Here is a 19,203-nt window from a genome sequence, read left to right as displayed (position 1 = left end):
ATTTATAGTTAAACTCAAAAAATGAAAGTGATAAATATGGGTATAATGAATTCCATGAACAAAATACTAAATATATGTAACATTAAAAATTAAAGAAACGGCAAAGAGAAAAAATATAAATGGTATACATATATATATATACGAATAAATTAAAAACATATGAGTATACATCAATGTACGTTTTAAGAAAAAAAAAATATAGAAAAATAATGAAATAATAAAGGGGATGTGACATGCCTTAATTAGTTAATGTGAAAATCTTCATTACTTAAAATATGCTGAAAAAAAAGAGAAATATTTTATACAATACATATATATACATATATTAATCAAGTTTTAAAAATGTATACAAACATGAATTATTAATCTTACCTTCAATATTTTTAAGGGTTTAACTGCCCTAAATAAGGCGAAAAGCTATAGGAGAAAAAATAGGTACATATAAATATAGGCATAAAATAATAATATTTTTCGACATCGCTTATGTAAAAAATAGAGTGAATATTAGCTTAACAACAAAATAGAAAATGTGAATATTAATTTTATAAACTTACCAAAACATATAAAACAATATCAAAAACTATGTCAAAAAAAACATATAAAAATTCATGAGGACTGTACAAGTCAATATTTGAAGGAGATAAGCATAAAACTTTGTAAATAATTAGGAAAATTGGTTTTAATATCACTACAAAAAATATTATGCGATATTTCCTAATAAAAAAAAAATTGGGTATATATTTTTAATTATAATGTTAAAACTAAATTGTGGGCACAACTAAATATGTTGTATATAGTAATATTTTGTATGAACATACTATTTACACATTTCACACACAAAAAATGCTATTAAAGGTTATTTCTTACTTGTAAATTTCATGCTTTGTATATAATTCAGCGACATTGAAAGATAAACCTTCTTCGGATAAGCGGGCCTACGTGTGTAAATAAGGGTTGAAAATGTTTTATGTAAAAAATGCCATTTGGAAATAGTATCCTTTATATTTTATTCGAATTATTTTCGCATTTTCCATGCTTCTTACTGAAAGAAATGTTGACGTAAAGTTGATGGCAATAAAAATAAATAAATAAGCGAAGGTTTGTAGAATATATCGAGGTGTCTAAAAAGGGGAAAACAACAAATGGAAAATAAATTATGTGTGCATATTATAATGTATATTAGCAAAATATAAATATATTTTTATTTTTTTTACCTGGAAGTTTCCTAAAAATATTTCAAATATTCCGGTGTAAAACGAAATAACCGAATAGCATATCATGAATTGTATCTCTATTCTGCTCAAATGACTCCTTACGTATATATCACCTAAAGGAAAGGAAATTAAAATAAAAATAATAAACAAACGTGCTACTGTCGAAAAAGGGAGTATTACTGCTATCGCTATCAGCTTTACAACGAATAAAATTATTTACCTAGTGATACTTGCAAATATATAATAAATGAAATGATGTCTTGAATTTTTTTTAAAATATTTGCTGCCACCCTAAAAATATAAGAAGTAAGGTGATTAATTATATGGTATAAAAAGTATGTAACTGATGATGCACACGTATTGTGTAGCTATTTGTTTATGCTTTTTTGAAGTGGCATACCAGAAATATGTATACATATATCCAGTGTCTTGTATAAAATTCACATTTTTATAATTATAATAAGTCGAAAGCAAAAAGAATAGCATGTTAAGTATCATAAATAAATCTAATTTCTGTCTATATTTAATCAAAAATGGTATCAATATTGCAATGGTTATTAATAATATATAAATCGTACAATGAAGTACGTTAGGGATAAAAATAAAATCGTGTGATAAATGTTTTGTTTTATAATCATAAAAAACAATATTTCCTTTCATGTTAATTATCAATTTATTACTATTAATTAAAAATAACGTATATCTATTTTTTTGTGTTATTTTTATTTTTTTTTTTATTGGTCCTTGATTTATTGGATATCTTTTTATACTATTAAAATGGGAAGTAAAAATATAATTATCATCATTTTTTATTGATGGCTCCAATTTATTTTTAAGTCGAATATAATTTAACCACTGATCAGCAGTCATAAGAACTAAAAATATATTACTGGATTTGTCGTTTATTCTTGCCCCATTATTCAACTCATTTGAAACACTAGACGTTATTTCATTTTCCTTTATATGATCATATTTTTCATTATCTACAGCATTTCTCTTTTTACTAAAATATTCCTTATCTACATTGAAATGGTTTAAAAGGGAAATTGAATTTTTGTTTGCTTTGGCTAATATCTCTTGATTGTTGTTTTTCTTTTTCGTCATTGTATTTCCCTTAAAATATATGCTCATGTCTATGTCGATTTCACCTAAAAGGAAAAGATGAATGCATAATGCGAATGTGAGTATACAATGAAAATGCTAGACTTTTGTGTATACATTGTAAAGCTGATAACACATTACGATATAACAATTTGATCGAGATGCAGTACATACGACATAGATATGCCATAAATATGTATAAAAGATGTATGCAACATATATGCGAATATAGAAAGAAGCATTAATGAATTATACCTTCGTCAACAGAAAAGAAATAGGAAGGTTTGAAGTTGTAATAGCTTGCAGCTAACAGCTGCTCGTTTTTATATAAAAAAATAAATAAGTCATCTTTATCAACTACATTTACATTTAATATATACGCTATTGATTTTTTAATACAAAAAAAATTTATTAATAAAAATAAACCTATGTTAAAAAAAAACGTTTTTAATCTCATTTTTTCATTACATTTTTATAAATAGGTATTATTTGTCATTTTAAAAGAAAAGTACGAAAAAATAGATAATATACAATATATATATTTTTTTATAAAATTATTTTATTTAATTTTTTAGTATATATTTTTTAATGTTTTTTTAGCTCTCCATTTATTCATAGTACTAATCTCAATTAAAGCATAGAAATATTTATAGGGCATAGATAATTGATTATTGTAAAAATGGTAAAGGAATGAAAAAATTTAAATAATGAAAAAACAAAAGTGTAATTAAAAATTATTTGTGTATATATCATTACAAATATTATACATATATGTGGTTATAGATATATTATACCTAAAGCTAACAGCTAAATTAAGAAAAAAAAAAACGGAAAAAAAAATGTTCTTGGTATAAAATTGTTATTAATATTGATAAAAAAAAAATTGGAAAAATATAAATATATATATTTTTTAATGTTAAAATTAGTTGATGAAAATATCAAGTTTAATGTGATAGAAATTAATTATAAAATAAGTTAATATACACCAAAAATTGGCATAAAAAAAATTTGAGGAAAATATATGGATATAAGGAAAACGAAGCTAACTGCCTTTTTAATAAAAATGGAGAATAAAAATCAAATCAAAGAAAAAAATATATTAAAAAAGTACAGACGAAACGAAATTTAAAAATTAACACAAATTGATGATAAACGTGCACATATCGCACATAACAAATAGCAAAATGAAACAAAACAAAAAATATATATTTATATATATACCACTGCCAGGTGAAATTTCCCGTTGTACAATTTAAAAACATTTGTATTATTTTTCTTAAAATAAGATAATTATAAAATAATAAAAAAATTATCATAAAACCAGATTAATAATGATAAACAAAATATAGTGTGAACATATATTACACGTAAATATTTTATGTAATTATAGTTAATAATGATAAAAAAATATATCTACCATTTTTAACTGGTTAATTAATATTAAAAAAAATTAATTTTTTAGGTGATTCCATAAATTATTTAACTCAAATTTTGTATCGGGATGCCTACAAATTGTTTTAAAAAAGAAAAAAATGTTTCAAATGTTTAAGGGGGGGTTATATAAATAATCCATATATTTTTTAAACACATTATGTAAAGATAGATTGAAATAATGTATATACAAACTAAATTTATAAATCAACAATTCTTTATTGGGTTAAGGTGTATAAATATATGTGCACAGTGTGTAGGACAAAAAAAGACGTGCTAAAATATGCACAACAAGTTCATATATATATTTCTTGCAATTGTTGTCTTTTTTTGTTATTCTTACTGTTGAATATAGGCAGCTTTTAAATTGTGAATATCGGAAGGGTTGTTCAAAATGGAGAAATATTGATTAGCGTCTTGTGACAATAGCTGTTTTTTTTTTTTAAAATATTTTTTTTTTTTAAATTTGATTTTTAAAAGAAATAAAACTTGATAAAAATAGGATTCGAATGGTAGTTTTATATTTATATTTGTAGAAAGTAAATTAGTATCATTTAGGATATTTTGAAAATATAATTTATTTTTATTTAAAAATTTTGACATTTTTTTTTTCATTTCATTTTCTTTGTGATCATACTCTTTAATATATTTATGATATTCAACTACTTTATTTGTTAAATTTAAATTTGCAGTTTCTTTGGTTTTTTCTTTAAAAACGGAAAAATAATTTTTAAACATGTCTTCCATTTTGCTTTTTCCTAAACATATATATGGAAACTTTAATACATTTTTTTTCCCTCCTTTCTTTGTATATTTTTTATCGATAATATTAGTTGTTGATTTGTTTTTTTTTCTACGTGATAAAAATGATATGTCGTTATAATAAAAAGATAAATTATGTTCAAGGACTGACAAGCTAAAAACAGATGCCATATCATTTGATGTATTATATCCACCTTCTAAGACACTAATAATAGGGAAATGTAATTTATTCTGTAATGAAACAATAAGATTAGTTAGATAAAAATAGGTTGATGTATTTTTTTTAACAAATCCATTGTTTACATAATCTAATTTATGCCCATCAAAACCGGCTGATAAAAATAATAGATCAGGCTTAAAATGGTATAAATGTATTAATATATTATTATGGAATAACTGTAAAAAATCATTTTCATCCATATTTTTTTTTAATGTTACATTTATTATATATGGTTCTAACTCAACAGTATCATAACCTGTTCCGGGATAAAAATAACCATCAAATGCATGTATAGAACTAAAAAATATATTTTTCTTATCATTTTTATCTTTCCATCCTTTCCAACTATAAATATCAATGTAGTCATTAATTTTTATTTTTTTTAATCCGATATTTCTTATAATTTGTTCTGTTCCATTACCATGATGTACATCAAAATCTATTATTGCTATTCTTTCATATTTTTCATATTTATATTTTGCATATGATATACCTATAGCAATATTATTTAATAAACAAAAACCTTGACTACCTGCTGCTTTATCTTCATCAGTTTGATTAAATTGAGCTGCGCCAAATGTCCCAAGATGATGTCCTGGTGGTCTTACTACACAAAATATTTTTTTTTTATTTTTTTTATAATTTTTTGAAGATATATAATCAACTGCATTTAAAACAACACCACTTGCATTTAATGCGCAATTAAATGAATGTTTATTAACAAATGTGTCACTATCTATTAAAACTAGTTTATCATATTTCTCTTTAAAAATGTTATTATTGCTGCTATATTTTTTGCTGATCAATTTTTTTTCTGGGCTTTGTATTGCAGTTATGTTGCTACTATTATAGCTCGATATTTTTCCTTCAGTTATATTATTACTACTGTTTATACCACTATCTAATTCTTTATCATATCCTCCATTATAGCCACTATCAGATGGACCATTATTATTATCCCTAGGATGAGTAGAACAATTTGGATCTCCTTCATACATACTACTTATAATATTATTATTTTTTAACATTTTAATATGATCTGGGATATTATCATTATTTGGTGATTCGCTATAATATTCAGGTAATACTAAATAATTTTTAATGTTTTTTTTTGAAGGTTCTAAAAAGTTATCAAATTTATCATTAGTATTGTAATAGTTTAATTTTTTCATTTTTTGTAACAACATCTTTATATATGATACATCATGCACTCTTAAAACATCTAATGCTGTAGCTTTTCTTTGAATTTTTTTAATTTTAAAATTTACAAAAGTATTTAATTTTAATATTCCATGTTTATTAGATATTAAAACATCTAATCGTGTTGAATTTTCGGGTATGCTATTTTTAATTCGATTTCGCATATATGGATAATCAGTTGGTTCAGGTACAAATATATGCTTAGCACATTCATGCGAATAAAATATTTCTATCCTATTTCTTTTATCTGTTTGTTTTTTTATCACATAATTATTTATAAAATCATTTTTTTTTCCTACACCATTTTGAGATATTTTTATTAGACTATTATTATTTTCCCCTTCGTTTATTTTTACAGAAACAGAATCAAGCTGATCTATTTCGATATTATCTGTATCAACAGTTATGTTAGACTTAAGTTTTTTAATAGCGTTTTCTTCTTCAATAAATTCTGCTTCGGTATTAGATCTCTTTTTTGGATTTTTTTTATTTTCCTTAACAATATCAAAAGAAAAAATATGATTACAAAATTTTATAAACAAACTTAGCGAATTATACATACGAGCAAATGAGCAAAGAAAGTTTAACATTTCTTCGTTTTGTAATATATAACAAAATATATGTTTATTATAATTAAACATAATTTTTAAAAATTCATAATTTCCTAGTTCAATAATTTTTACAAATAAACTTAAATATAGCTTTACAATTGTACAAACAAATTTAGTATTTATCTTTTTGTGATAGAAAAAGTTATTTTTTATATAATATATATTTTTTTGTTTATTCTTCATATGAGAATTTTGAAAACCATTTTTATCATTTTCTATATCATTATTTGTTATATCTGTTTTATCACATGCATGATGAGAAGTATTACTATCACTAACTTCGTTTTCCTCATTATCATTTATCATGGTATTAGAATTGTTATGTGTGTTTGCTTTAGTGTTTTGATTATTTATCGATTTTTTTTTCTTTTCATTTTTTTTGTCCTCAAGCAATTTTATGTAATAAAAAAATATATATTCAATAGTATTATGAAGAAGTAATAAGAATATGTATTTATTTGTTCCATATATAGTACAGTGTAAAGGGAGTTCTGATTTATCATTATAAACAATTAGATTAACATTTAAATTTAACAAAATAAATATTATATTTATATTTGAAACTAAACAGGCTTTATGTATTAAAGTATTTTTATTATCATCAGCATCATCAAAATTTATTAAGTCTTTCCAAATTTCATAAATATATTTTTTTTTTTTTTCATTATTACTATTATTTTTAATGTTACTATTAAATTCTTCTTTGCTTTTTCTATATAATATAAAATTTTGTATATCATCAAGTACATATTTCCCATATATTAATTCTATATTTTTTAACGATTTATTGTTTTTTTCATAATTATATAAAAATTTTACAAAATTATCAGATATATCATTTGTTTGTGAGATGTTTACCTCATCATTGTTTTCAATTTGAATGTTTATTTTGCTCGTATATACATTTTCGTCATGTGTAGAATCTAAAACTGATGAACCATTTATATGATCATTTGGTATTGTTTCTTCACCTTGTCCATTATAGTTACTAAAAGTGCTAGTATCATTAGGTTCGTTGTTTTTATTTTGATTAATATCATAGTTAAATTCTTTTTTTAAAAATTCATTTACTTCCCTTTCATCTTCTGAATTACTTAAACAACCTAAACTTCTTTCAGTAATATCACTTCCAGTATTTTCTGTTAATGAATCATCTGAATTTTCCTCTTCTACTTTTGCTTCGAGATTTTTTTTTTTTTTTTTCTTTTTATTTTTTATTTTTTTTTTTTTTATTTTAACAAGCTTTTTTTTAACTAACATGTCCACATTTTTACAATCCTCATTTAAATAGACAGTCGGTACAATAACATGCTTAAAAAACGGTGTTTTGAAATATAATTTTTTAAAATGTTTATTTTTACTGAATTTACACTGATTGCAATCCGATTCATTATTCCTTTTTTTGTTATGGTATTTTTGAAAAAATTTATGTGAAAATGAAAAGGACGGCAAGGAATGATAAAATAAGACAAGCTCAAGTATTTTTATTATTGGTTTATGATATTTTTTTTTATAAATTCTGGAAAATAATAGTTTTATAAAATTATTTTTTGAAAAATGATCATAAAAGTTTGGAGCATTTAATACAAGTTGGGAAGATGATGAAGAAGTAGCTACACCTCCTACATTATTATCGATATAACTATTGTTACTATATCCTTTGTTTGTATTTTCAAAAAATGTGTTACTATTAATTTCTTGGGTATTTTTATTTATATAATTTATATCATTACTTGAATTTAATGAGCATTTACTTTCTTTTATTATATCTAGTATTTTTAATTTGAATAATAATGTATAAAAATTATTTGGTAATTTTAATATATGCTTATAAAAATTTTTATATATTCTTAAATTATTATTTCTTAAACATTTTATATAATTATGAATATATGGATAATATAAAAGTAAAAATGTTATATAAGCTTTTGAATAATAAAAACATGTTTCTATTGAATTTTTACTCTCATAATTTATGTCATTTAATATATTTCTATAATCACTTTTTAATATATAGCAAATATAATTTATCTTATTATTTATTATATTTAAAATTAAAATATTATCTTTCTTTCTTTTTTTTAATTTGTCTAATTCATATTCATATCGTATATTTCGTTTATCTTTACTAATTTTCATCATCTTTCCGCATTTTCTCTTTTACCTCAATATATTATAAGCTTCTCTATTTTTGAAAATTATATATTTTTTTGAATTTTATTTATCATATAAATAGCGTTTTTGTTAACAAAATTTACTAATATCCAGTAGTTAATATAATTGAACTACATTTTTCGGTAAATTCTTTTTTAAAGATCTTACAAAAAACAATACTCGCTCAAAAATATAGGTATTATATCTATATGATATTTATGCATTGATTGATATGTATAGATATGTTGTAAACATGTAAATTATTGGGTACTCCCAAAGTTGCGAAACAAATTCAATAAACAGTCAGTAATGAAATGGGAGCAGCATATGGTATTGGGTTATGAACTTTATAAAGGGGAATAAATATTACTATTCTTAAAAGAAATTTAATTTGTATATAAAAAACAAATTCTGCAATCTTCTGAAATTTCAAAGTTTGAAAAAAAATAAATTAATAAAAAATAATAAAATATAAAATAACCAAAGTAAAATATACAGTATTGCAGTATAATAATAAAGTTAAAAATATATATCCGCATATATATATAAATATAATGAGGCAAAAAAAAATCTATAAATGCATAAATAAAATTGCAAATTTTATCTATTAAAAATTTAAATAAACAAAAAGAATTGTTAATTTTATCTCCATTTAAAAGCAAGATTGTCGTAATTTGAATAGCGTAGTATTTATAAAAATCCGCATTTAATACGCATAAATCATTATATATTATTTATATATATTATACATACATATTATATATATACAATATTTATCATACGATTTAAAATACAAACTTGTACATGGAAATACGTAATTTACTCTTGAATACACATATATAAAACTTAAAAAATAGTTAAATAATTTTTGATTAAAACAGGAAAAAAATATAAATAGCATGAAGGCAAAAAAATAACCAAAATATATACAAGTTTGGAAATTAAAAATGTATTATACATAATTAAATTAAAAAAATATATTGAAATTTTTTGTAATGATATATTTATTTATATATTTATGCGTTAATGCATAAATGTTTTTGTATTTGGTTTATTTGCAAAATGTCCTTTATTTGATATATTAATTTTTTAATAATTTTTTACCAATAAAAAACAAAAAAAAGTCAACGTCAACTATTTGATATGTCAGTCTAGTTATATATACATGCATATGAATGGATGTATACATTATTATATACTTTTAGGTATATATACATAATAAATACAACAAACTTATGTCGACATATTCAGTTATTGAAAAAGGTATGATATTGTCAATAGTATTATTTAGATATAAAAAACAAAAAAATGAATTACTATACTCAGCAAATTACAAACAGGGCAAATAATAGAAACGATAATGATGAGTTAAATAATAATCATGCTGATAATAAAGTAACTAATCCATTTATAAATAAAAAGATATATGAAAATACTTATCAAAAATCGGATAGTACAGTCCTGAATGCCCCATTTGAGGGTACTACTAACAATAACTTTAACAACTTCAATAATCCAAGCAGCTTCACCAATACAAGCAGCTTCACCAATACAAGCAGCTTCACCAATCCAAGCAATTTCAGCAATCCCAGCAATTTCAACAATCCCACGAACTTTAACAATCCCACCAACTTCAACAATCACACGAACTTTAACAATCCCACCAACTTCAACAATCACAATAATAATACAATAGTTACCAGCCCATTTAATAATAAACAATTCACAAACACTACTGCTAATAAAAATAATAATAGTTTTTTTGACAATTTTAATAAATCAAATACAAATGTAACAGAAAATAAAAATGATAAAGATGAGGAAGATGAAGAAGAACCTCCATTACTTGAAGAGCTTGGGATAAATTTCGATTTAATCTCAAAACGAATGAAATCTGTTTTTACTTTTTATAAGTTAGAAATTATAACATAGCTAGCAATGTTTTATAAATATACATAAGCATGCGAATAAAACAATTTCGTGTGCGCACATAGCTATTTTTATAGTAACTACCATCACATATATACTTTTTTTCTCTCATTTCAGAGTTGACCATACCTTATTTGAAAATTCTGATTTAACAGGCCCTTTACTTATTATTTTGTCTTTAGGGTTTATTTTATTATTGGTAAAATAGAAAATAGTATATAAATACATTATAATGATGACAAATAAGTATATTAAAAACAAATTTAATAAATTATTATTATTATTGCTTAACAGGTAGGGAAGGCCTCGTTTAGTTATATTTATTTAATAGGAATTGTTAGCAGTCTGAGTATGTATTTACTGTTAAATGTGATGAGTCAAGTAAGGACAAAATTGGAAACAACATATAAGCATATATAAAATGGTTTACAAAATATAAAGACAATTTTTTGGTATCATATTTTAATTTTGTTACTTTATTTTTTAATTCAGAATGCAACTTTAGATCTATATTGCACAATAAGCATGCTCGGGTATGCCTTACTCCCGTTAGTTATTTTGTCATTTATTTCTATTCTTATTAATTTAAGGTAAATATAATGATATTATGATAACATATTTGTTTTTAAAAAAAAGTGTTGATTATTTTGAATTTAAAAAAAATGTAATAAATATAATAAAACAACATGAGCAGAATAAAGTTATGAAAAACGTAAACAAAATGAGAAATTAAAATTAATGTATCAATAAAATAACAAATGATATAATTATTTTTTGTAGGTCAAAGAAGGGATATACTATTTCATTTTTTTGTATATTGTGGTCTGCCTTAACGGCATCAAAATTTTTTGAAGCAGTAAGACATATTATTTGCTTATTCATAAAGAATAAATGATTGTAAAATAGCTAGCTTAATTTTGTTACATAGACAAAATCTTTACACGTTTGCATTAAACTGTTATTATGATTTTATTTATGTTTTATGGTCATATATAAATATATATGTGCATATCTATATTGACATTTTTTATTATTTTTATTAGGCTCTCCGTATGAATAGTCAAAGATATTTAATCGCATATCCTATATTTTTGTTATATTCCTGTTTTGCATTAATAATAATTTTTTAATAATTTATTTTTTTTATTATTTCTAAATCTGTTTTTTCTAGTTTTTTTTGAATTTTTAACTCTTCATTTAATAATATTTCATTTTCTTCATCGCAATAACCAAAATAATGTATATTTACGATTTTATCTAAATTTCGTTTTTCCTTCTTCCTTTTTAATAAAAGTTTTTTCCGATCATCATTTTCTTTAAATAATAATTCCTTCACTCCTTTCAAGTTTTTCGCTGCGCCGAAATATTTATAATTATTATTTCCTTTTAATTCGCTACCTAAAATGGGAAAAATAAGTAAACAATTTAGACATCAGTAAAATAAAAATAAAAAAAGGCTAATAATGTCAACATATAGGATCCAACTAAATTTCGTAATATTTTTTATAATACCGTGTGCATTAATTAACGCATTCGATTCGGATTGATAGTCTGGCCCTCCAAGCTAAAAATGGATTCATATAAAAGGAAAGGATTAAATAAGTAAAATGATTCAAATTTCATGTCACACACTTAAAGCAGTTTCAACATATATATATGTATAACATTTTAATGGTGAGTATTATTTTTTGTTTTTGTCGCTCTTCGATTTTTACCTCTATAATCCTTATTTCCCATCTATTTTTGATCGAAATTAATTTGTTTATTTGATCGTTTAGTTCTCTTACGTGTTGGTCTCCCAAACTTAAATTTTGAATTTCCTTAATCTTGCTACATATTTCTTTAATGATCGATTTACGGCTGAAAATAAAAAGGAAGGAACAAAATGACATAATACATGCACATTCCATATATAATATGCATATAGATTTATATTTTTTGTGCGCATTTTAAAAAAATAATAACACGCAATAAATATAAAGACAGGGCTTATAATTATATACAATATTTCGATATAATTCATAAACCTGTTTTATTATTATGTAAATATTTTTCTTTTCTATATTTTTTATATTTTTTTTCTTTTGTTTTTATTTACTATGATACGGCGGATTCCAAATCATCAACTTCATTAACATTTTTGGGAATCTTAAAAAATGTTTTTTTATCATTTAGCTCTTTAGCCTTTAGCCATTGATTTAACATAGACCTTCCTTTTTCGACATTTCTAGCCATTTTCTTTTTTTGTGTTAGCTATTTATGTAATATATAAAATATTTTATGTATATTTCCCCTTTCAAGATTTTAAACTATTAATTGGGTAATGGAAAAAGAAGTTAGTAATACATTTTCCCCTTTACTATATAAAGAGTATTAGGAAAATATGCATATATATATTTATCAGTTTAGAGGAAATATATGTTCCTAATTATTTAATAACTTTAAAAATTGTATGAATATCTATTTTCTACATTCTGTTTGTCTTTCTTCATATTTCCATTCCATACTTAAAAGGATGCATAGCAATCTTCTTAAATTTATGTATGCCCTTTTTTATGTATTCCCTATAATATACTTCTTTCTTTCTCTCTTTTTTGTTGAGTATTAATAAAAAAACGAAACCATCATAATATAATTTGTGTCATTAAATATTTTAAACAAAAAAAAATAATATTATAAAATAAAAAGAAAGAAACAAACGCGGAATTAATAGGGAATGTAATTTGCGTAAAAATTAATTTACTTAAATTTAGGTAAACAAAAAAACAGAAAAAATAAAATAATATCCACAGACGTAATAAAGATAAATATTAATATAAAATGGAATATATATTTAATAAAAAAAATAAAATACAAATATATGAGAATAACGAAAAGGTCTTTGATTTATGGAAAAAATATGTAATCGGTGAAGTATTGAATTTGTGCAACGAAGATAATAAAACCAAAAAAATAAATAATAATCAGGATGTGAAAGTAAAATATAAACGGAAAAAAAAATTTGATAAATATATATATAATTGGAAAGAAATAAATTATTTTTCTAAAGAAAATGAAAAGGGAAATAATTCACAAAAAGCAAGTGATTGGGAAAAAGAAAATGAAAAAAATGGGTGTGACAAAAATGATCAGAATAATAGTGATATAAGAAAGAGAAAAGAAGTTTTAGTAAAAGAAGAAAACTATTTAAGTACTTATGAAAAACAATTAGATAATATGAATAGAAAAAGTCTTGAACAATTTTATTCGTCTCACAAAAATGAAGAACAAAAAAAAACACCCGTAGTAGTAGTAAGCTATGAAAATTTTGTAAATAGAAATGTAAATATAGAATATAATGAGGGTACAAATTTTTTAAAATATATATATTCTTCTATATGTTTAATAAATGAAAATAAAGCCCTTATACCAAAAGGAAATTACTTATATGAATTAATTTACCCACAAACAATACATGGGTTTCCACTTATAAATAAATTAAATTATTATCTTGTTAAACTATACATAAATAATAATTGGGTTTTAGTATTTGTTGATTTAGAATTACCTTACGATAAAGATAACAATATTTTATCATGTCAATCCAAAAATGATCAAAAAGAAATTTGGATATACATTTTAACAAAAGCATTATATAAAATATTCCGTCTTTTTGATTTTTGTGAATATCATCTTTATATATTTGAAATGCTAACAGGTTATAAATGGATATATAGCATTCCGATTGCTCTCAATTCAAATGACAATATGATTTGTAACTATAATAAAAATAAAATTCAACTGGTTTTATTAAATAGGGATAGAGAAAAAGGGCAACATTTAATTAGCGGAGATATAAATACCATCAGCATGAAGGAGGATACTTGCATTGTCGACCAAAAAGAAAAATGCAAAAACACAGATCAAGGATTAAAAAAACAGAAAAATTTACACTTTTTCCAAATATTCCCATTTGAAAATAACTTATATTTTATCATAACTTATGAAAATATTAAACCTGATAAATATATAAAATATTCTGATTATATAATTAAGAAAAAACAACAACAGGATGAAATTTTAGAAGGTTATAAATATATTAATAAACAAGGAGATATTATATTTTCCAATATCAAATTAATACCAGTAAATAACTTTGCACACAATTTTTCAAATAAGTTATTAGAAAATTGGGGTGACAAAAATGATCAGCAAAAATTTATAAATAATGATGCTAATGAAAAAGCTGATTTGATTAATAATATAAAAAATAATATAATTTTAAATAAACAAAAATATAATATTATAATAAATCAAAATATAGAGGAAGTTCTTCAATTGTTTAATGAGATATTACTCGAATCTGATCAGCCATGCCCTAAAATGGATAAGAATATACATTCTAAAAAACACAAAAAAGTAAGCTTTTTTCATAGTCTAAAAAATGAGAAAGCAATTTCAGACTTATTATATACTGCAAACAAATGTTGTAATTTTAAACCTCAAAAATATTCCATGAAAAAATGGAAATATATTTTAAATCGTATATTACTTATAGTTGTAAAATATAACTGGAAACTTTTATCATATTTTTAGCTAGCCATAAAAATGTTCGCACACAAATATTAGGCACTTGCAGTTTGACGATATTTGCTTTAGTTATTTTCACACATTTTTTGTACCGTCTTTTTCTCAACCTTTTTTTCTCAACCTTTTCTTATTCCCATAAAATTAGCAGACCCAAAAAGACGTTAGCAAATGGATTAGCGAAATAGACATCGAAAAGATTCTTAAATATATCAATGTATGTTACTCAAGTTATTATTTAATAAAATTGGATAATAAATTTGTTCGAACAAATAAAATTTACAACTATGTATACTACAATCATTTTAGTTTTTCTTCTACTAATGTGTATGTGAAAAATATACCGCAAATTAATGGTAGCGGTAAAATAAAAACTATAGATAAATGTAAAGATGAAGAAAAGGGGAAGGATAATAAAAAAAAGAAATTAAAATATAATGAAAATGAAACTCAGATAAATAACAATCCCTTTCTTCTTCTTATATGCTCTATTTCAATATTTTGTGAAAAAAATAATGACATAATTCAAACTAGCGAAAATAGTACAAATTGTGATAAGGAAAATCAAACAGAAGAAATGGCATTGGATCATAATTGTACATTGAATAATATGCATAACATTTTCAATCTTTCATTTTTTACACATAAAGAAAAAACAGAAGAATACAAAGTATTAGAAAGAAATAAACAAAAGGAAAAAAGTAGTATGCTATTAAATGATTTCATGAGTTCCTTTAACGGTTTCAATAAGTGTGAACAAAATATAAAAACTTGTAAAAAAAATTTAATATCTCAAGAAGACGTTTTAAGTTCTGAATGTTTTATAAAACAAATTGGGGAATGCATTTACAAAGAAAATAGTAACGATAGCAGTGCCCTATTTGTTTCTTATATAAATAACTACCTTTGTAATATATTCAATTCTAATATGTATGACCCCGTTTTTTTTCAAAGCCAAATAGAAAAAAAATCTATATCTCTTAAAGAGAATAAGGAGCATTTTTTTTTTATATATATTAAGGATCCAACCAAAAGTAACCTAACAATTGAGTGGGTAAACGAAAAAGAAAATGAGGATGAAAAAATTATATGTGAAAGTAAATCCGTTAGTTGTTCTTTTTTCCTTCTAGAAGAATTTCTTGAAAAACAAATGAAAATGAAAATAAATTCATTTACTAAAAACATAAATTTAAAAAAAGAAAATTCAAATAAAATATTACTAAAATTTATTGTAAGCATATCTAGAGAAAAAGAAAAATGGAATATTCCTTTTTATTACTTAATTCAAAAAATAAACAATATAAAAATATTATCCTACTTAGACATATATGTATGCAAAATACGAAAAAATCATAACGAAAAAAGAAAAAAAAATTCAGCAACAATAAATGAGGAAGATAGTTCCAACCCAATCATAATTGGAAAATTTTCTAAATTGTCTTTAAAAAATATCATTTTCAAATTTGTCATGCTTCCTGATATGACATATGATGAGGAAAAATCAGAAGAATATAATTATTTATTTTTGATAGCTTTAAAAAATGTAGACAAAATAAGTGATCAAAATATTGTGCTTCAAATAATTGCCGCATTACCAAATAAAGAAAATTCTGAAAAATCTGAAAATTCTGAAAAATCTGAAAATTCTGAAAAATCTGAAAAATCTGAAAAATTTGAAAATATTGAAATTTTAACTATTAATGAAGTTCCGTCTTTTTGTAACCGCTATACATTTAGATATTATAACGATCCTATAAATAATAATTTCCATGAATTGAAGGAAGCGAAAGGAAATAAAAAAAAAGAAAAAGAAAGCAAACATAATAATAATTATGAAAAGAAAAATGAGAAAGCCTATAAAAACGAACATAATGTATCGGACAAAATATTTGAGCAAAAAGAACATACACATTTAATTCCATCCAAAAATAAAGTTTGTATATCATCATTAGTTGATTGTAATAATAATACGGTAAAAACTTTTACAGTGATAAAAAAAATAAAAATAAATGATAAAAGCTCTTTTTCCTATGGAAGCATATTTGTGGAATTAAAAAATGTTAATATGTTCAAACACTTCAAGGTCAAAATTTATAAATATAAAAAAAACGAACTACCTATAAATACAGTCCCTAAAGAAAGCGAAACTGAAAATGCACATAAAAATATTAATGATGAAAAAGGTTTGGATATACAAAATCAAAATATAGCCAATTCCAATTACAAAAGTTTAGATTCACTTATAAGTAGTTACAAACGGGTTAAAATATTTAGTAGTGGAAAAAGAGGAAAAAAAAAACAAGTTTTTATTAAGCACCTAGAAATAGACTCAAAAGAAGCATATTATCTATATATAAAGATAAGAAAAAATAATAAAATTTATGAAAAAAAAAAACAAAGCGAAATCCCCAATATTTTAACTCCAAAAATAAATGAAATAAAAAAAAACTCATTGGAAAAATCGTATAATAATGATTTTTCTGAAATAATTTTGAATGTCCACTTAAATTTTTCTTCAGATGTGATATTAAAAAATGATACACCAAATGATGAATTTGAAACGGAAATAAAAAAATATCTTAAACACAACAAAATCCATTTTGAGGATTTAAAAAAAATTGTAACTTTAGATATAGCTCCCCAAAATATTTTTGCTTTAAAAAATGAACTACATTTATATTTTCATACAAATTATGAAGGAATATTTAATAATTTTTTGAAGAAAAGAAAAACTGATTTAACAAAAGGGGATGATAATAAATTGTCTATTCCCAAATGTTCCAATATTAGTACTCAACATGAGAACAACCCCTTAATCAGTGATCATACAGAAGATATGTATTTATATAAAGATGAACTTTTTGATATACTGTCGTCAATTTGGTCACAAAAGCAATTATATGATATGGAAAAATTATTCAATTATATATCTTCGAAATATTTTGAAGGTGGCAAAAACAAAGTATATTTGAAAACGTTTATAGAAATGTTTGAATCAATACAAAAAAAGAAAAATTACTTAGTTTTTGATGAAATTGAAAAATTTGAAAAAAACATTTCAAATACATGTAATGAAGAAATGGAGGGGAATACAAATAGCCAAAATGAAAATTGTGAGGATACAAATTTCGAAGAATTTTCTCATTTATTTACATACCCAAATGAAATAAGAAAAATTATAGATAGCATTAAATCTTTTTACAATTTAAAAAATAAAATGGATGTTTTGAAACTAAAAATGGATGCAGAATTACAATTACCCGAGAATATATTTCCATCTTTTAACAATTTTTATGGTAACATACATAATATAGATCATATTATAAAAGATAATTATTCGCATTTAGAAGAATTGGAACATATAAAAACAGAAAGTGAAATAAATAAAAACTTATCATATTTACTAGACGATGGAATTTTGCTTACATTTCTAAAGGATGTAGAAAATGATAATAAATGTGAAACCCTAAAAATTATATCTCCAACTATTCGCATACATGATATGGTAAACCTAGTAAAAAAAATTGATAGCCTTACTGAGTTAAGTCATATTAAAGATATGAAATTAAATGTTTCTAAAATTATTAAAGAAAGAAAGAGTTTTATTGAAAATATAAAAAGTCTTTTGAAACATAAAAAGTTAAAAAATCTAACTTCAGAAGAATTAAAAGATTTATATAAAAAAGGTGTAAAAATAAACTTAGATAATTATAATTCAAATGTTTTACAAATGCTAAAAAATCGGTATACTATATTAAATATTTTAATAAGTATAAAAGAATTAGTTAAGAAAAATAATTTAAAAAAATATAAGACAAAAGATAATGACCTAAATATTGCAGAAAATGTGATAAATGGTCAAATACAATTTTTGGAACTATTCCAAGCATGTTCCGATTTAATTAAAAATAATCAAAATATACAATTAAATGATTTTTATAATAATATTTTTAAGGACTCACAAAAAATATATGAAGAACTTACTAGTCCTAACCTTACCGCATAAATATGTACA

The 19,203-nt window shown here is 22.5% G+C and overlaps 5 protein-coding genes across 5 annotated transcripts; 2 read left to right on the top strand and 3 right to left on the bottom strand.

The window, feature by feature from the left end:
- Window positions 1-242: 242 nt before the first annotated feature.
- Window positions 243-2,772, bottom strand: PCHAS_1340100 (conserved protein, unknown function; the record flags this gene model as incomplete). Its single annotated transcript, XM_016799321.1, has 9 exons — window positions 243-278; window positions 373-417; window positions 555-714; window positions 868-935; window positions 1,044-1,121; window positions 1,215-1,327; window positions 1,435-1,505; window positions 1,615-2,362; window positions 2,571-2,772. 9 exons carry the CDS (start codon window positions 2,770-2,772, stop codon window positions 243-245), a joined length of 1,521 nt encoding a protein of 506 aa, XP_016654628.1.
- Window positions 2,773-3,765: 993 nt separating this feature from the next.
- On the bottom strand, window positions 3,766-8,681 carry PCHAS_1340000 (histone deacetylase, putative; the record flags this gene model as incomplete). Its single annotated transcript, XM_016799320.1, has 2 exons — window positions 3,766-3,820; window positions 4,090-8,681. The coding sequence occupies 2 exons, from the start codon at window positions 8,679-8,681 to the stop codon at window positions 3,766-3,768; spliced, it is 4,647 nt and encodes a 1,548-aa protein (XP_016654627.1).
- Window positions 8,682-10,001: 1,320 nt separating this feature from the next.
- Window positions 10,002-11,752, top strand: PCHAS_1339900 (Yip1 protein, putative; the record flags this gene model as incomplete). Its single annotated transcript, XM_016799319.1, has 6 exons — window positions 10,002-10,606; window positions 10,740-10,821; window positions 10,917-11,003; window positions 11,115-11,212; window positions 11,403-11,478; window positions 11,666-11,752. 6 exons carry the CDS (start codon window positions 10,002-10,004, stop codon window positions 11,750-11,752), a joined length of 1,035 nt encoding a protein of 344 aa, XP_016654626.1.
- PCHAS_1339800 (pre-mRNA-splicing factor ISY1, putative) lies at window positions 11,749-12,857 on the bottom strand (the record flags this gene model as incomplete). The annotated part of the gene is made up of 4 exons (XM_739410.1): window positions 11,749-12,020; window positions 12,135-12,186; window positions 12,338-12,482; window positions 12,721-12,857. The coding sequence occupies 4 exons, from the start codon at window positions 12,855-12,857 to the stop codon at window positions 11,749-11,751; spliced, it is 606 nt and encodes a 201-aa protein (XP_744503.1).
- Window positions 12,858-13,442: 585 nt separating this feature from the next.
- PCHAS_1339700 (conserved Plasmodium protein, unknown function) lies at window positions 13,443-19,194 on the top strand (the record flags this gene model as incomplete). The annotated part of the gene is made up of 2 exons (XM_016799318.1): window positions 13,443-15,020; window positions 15,337-19,194. The coding sequence occupies 2 exons, from the start codon at window positions 13,443-13,445 to the stop codon at window positions 19,192-19,194; spliced, it is 5,436 nt and encodes a 1,811-aa protein (XP_016654625.1).
- Between the last annotated feature and the right edge of the window lie 9 nt (window positions 19,195-19,203).

This window comes from Plasmodium chabaudi (genome assembly GCF_900002335.3).
Source record: "Plasmodium chabaudi chabaudi strain AS genome assembly, chromosome: 13".
Lineage (NCBI taxonomy): Eukaryota > Apicomplexa > Aconoidasida > Haemosporida > Plasmodiidae > Plasmodium > Plasmodium chabaudi.
The sequence above is the reverse complement of the archived record's forward strand: the minus strand, read 5'-3'. Positions and strand labels throughout refer to the sequence as shown.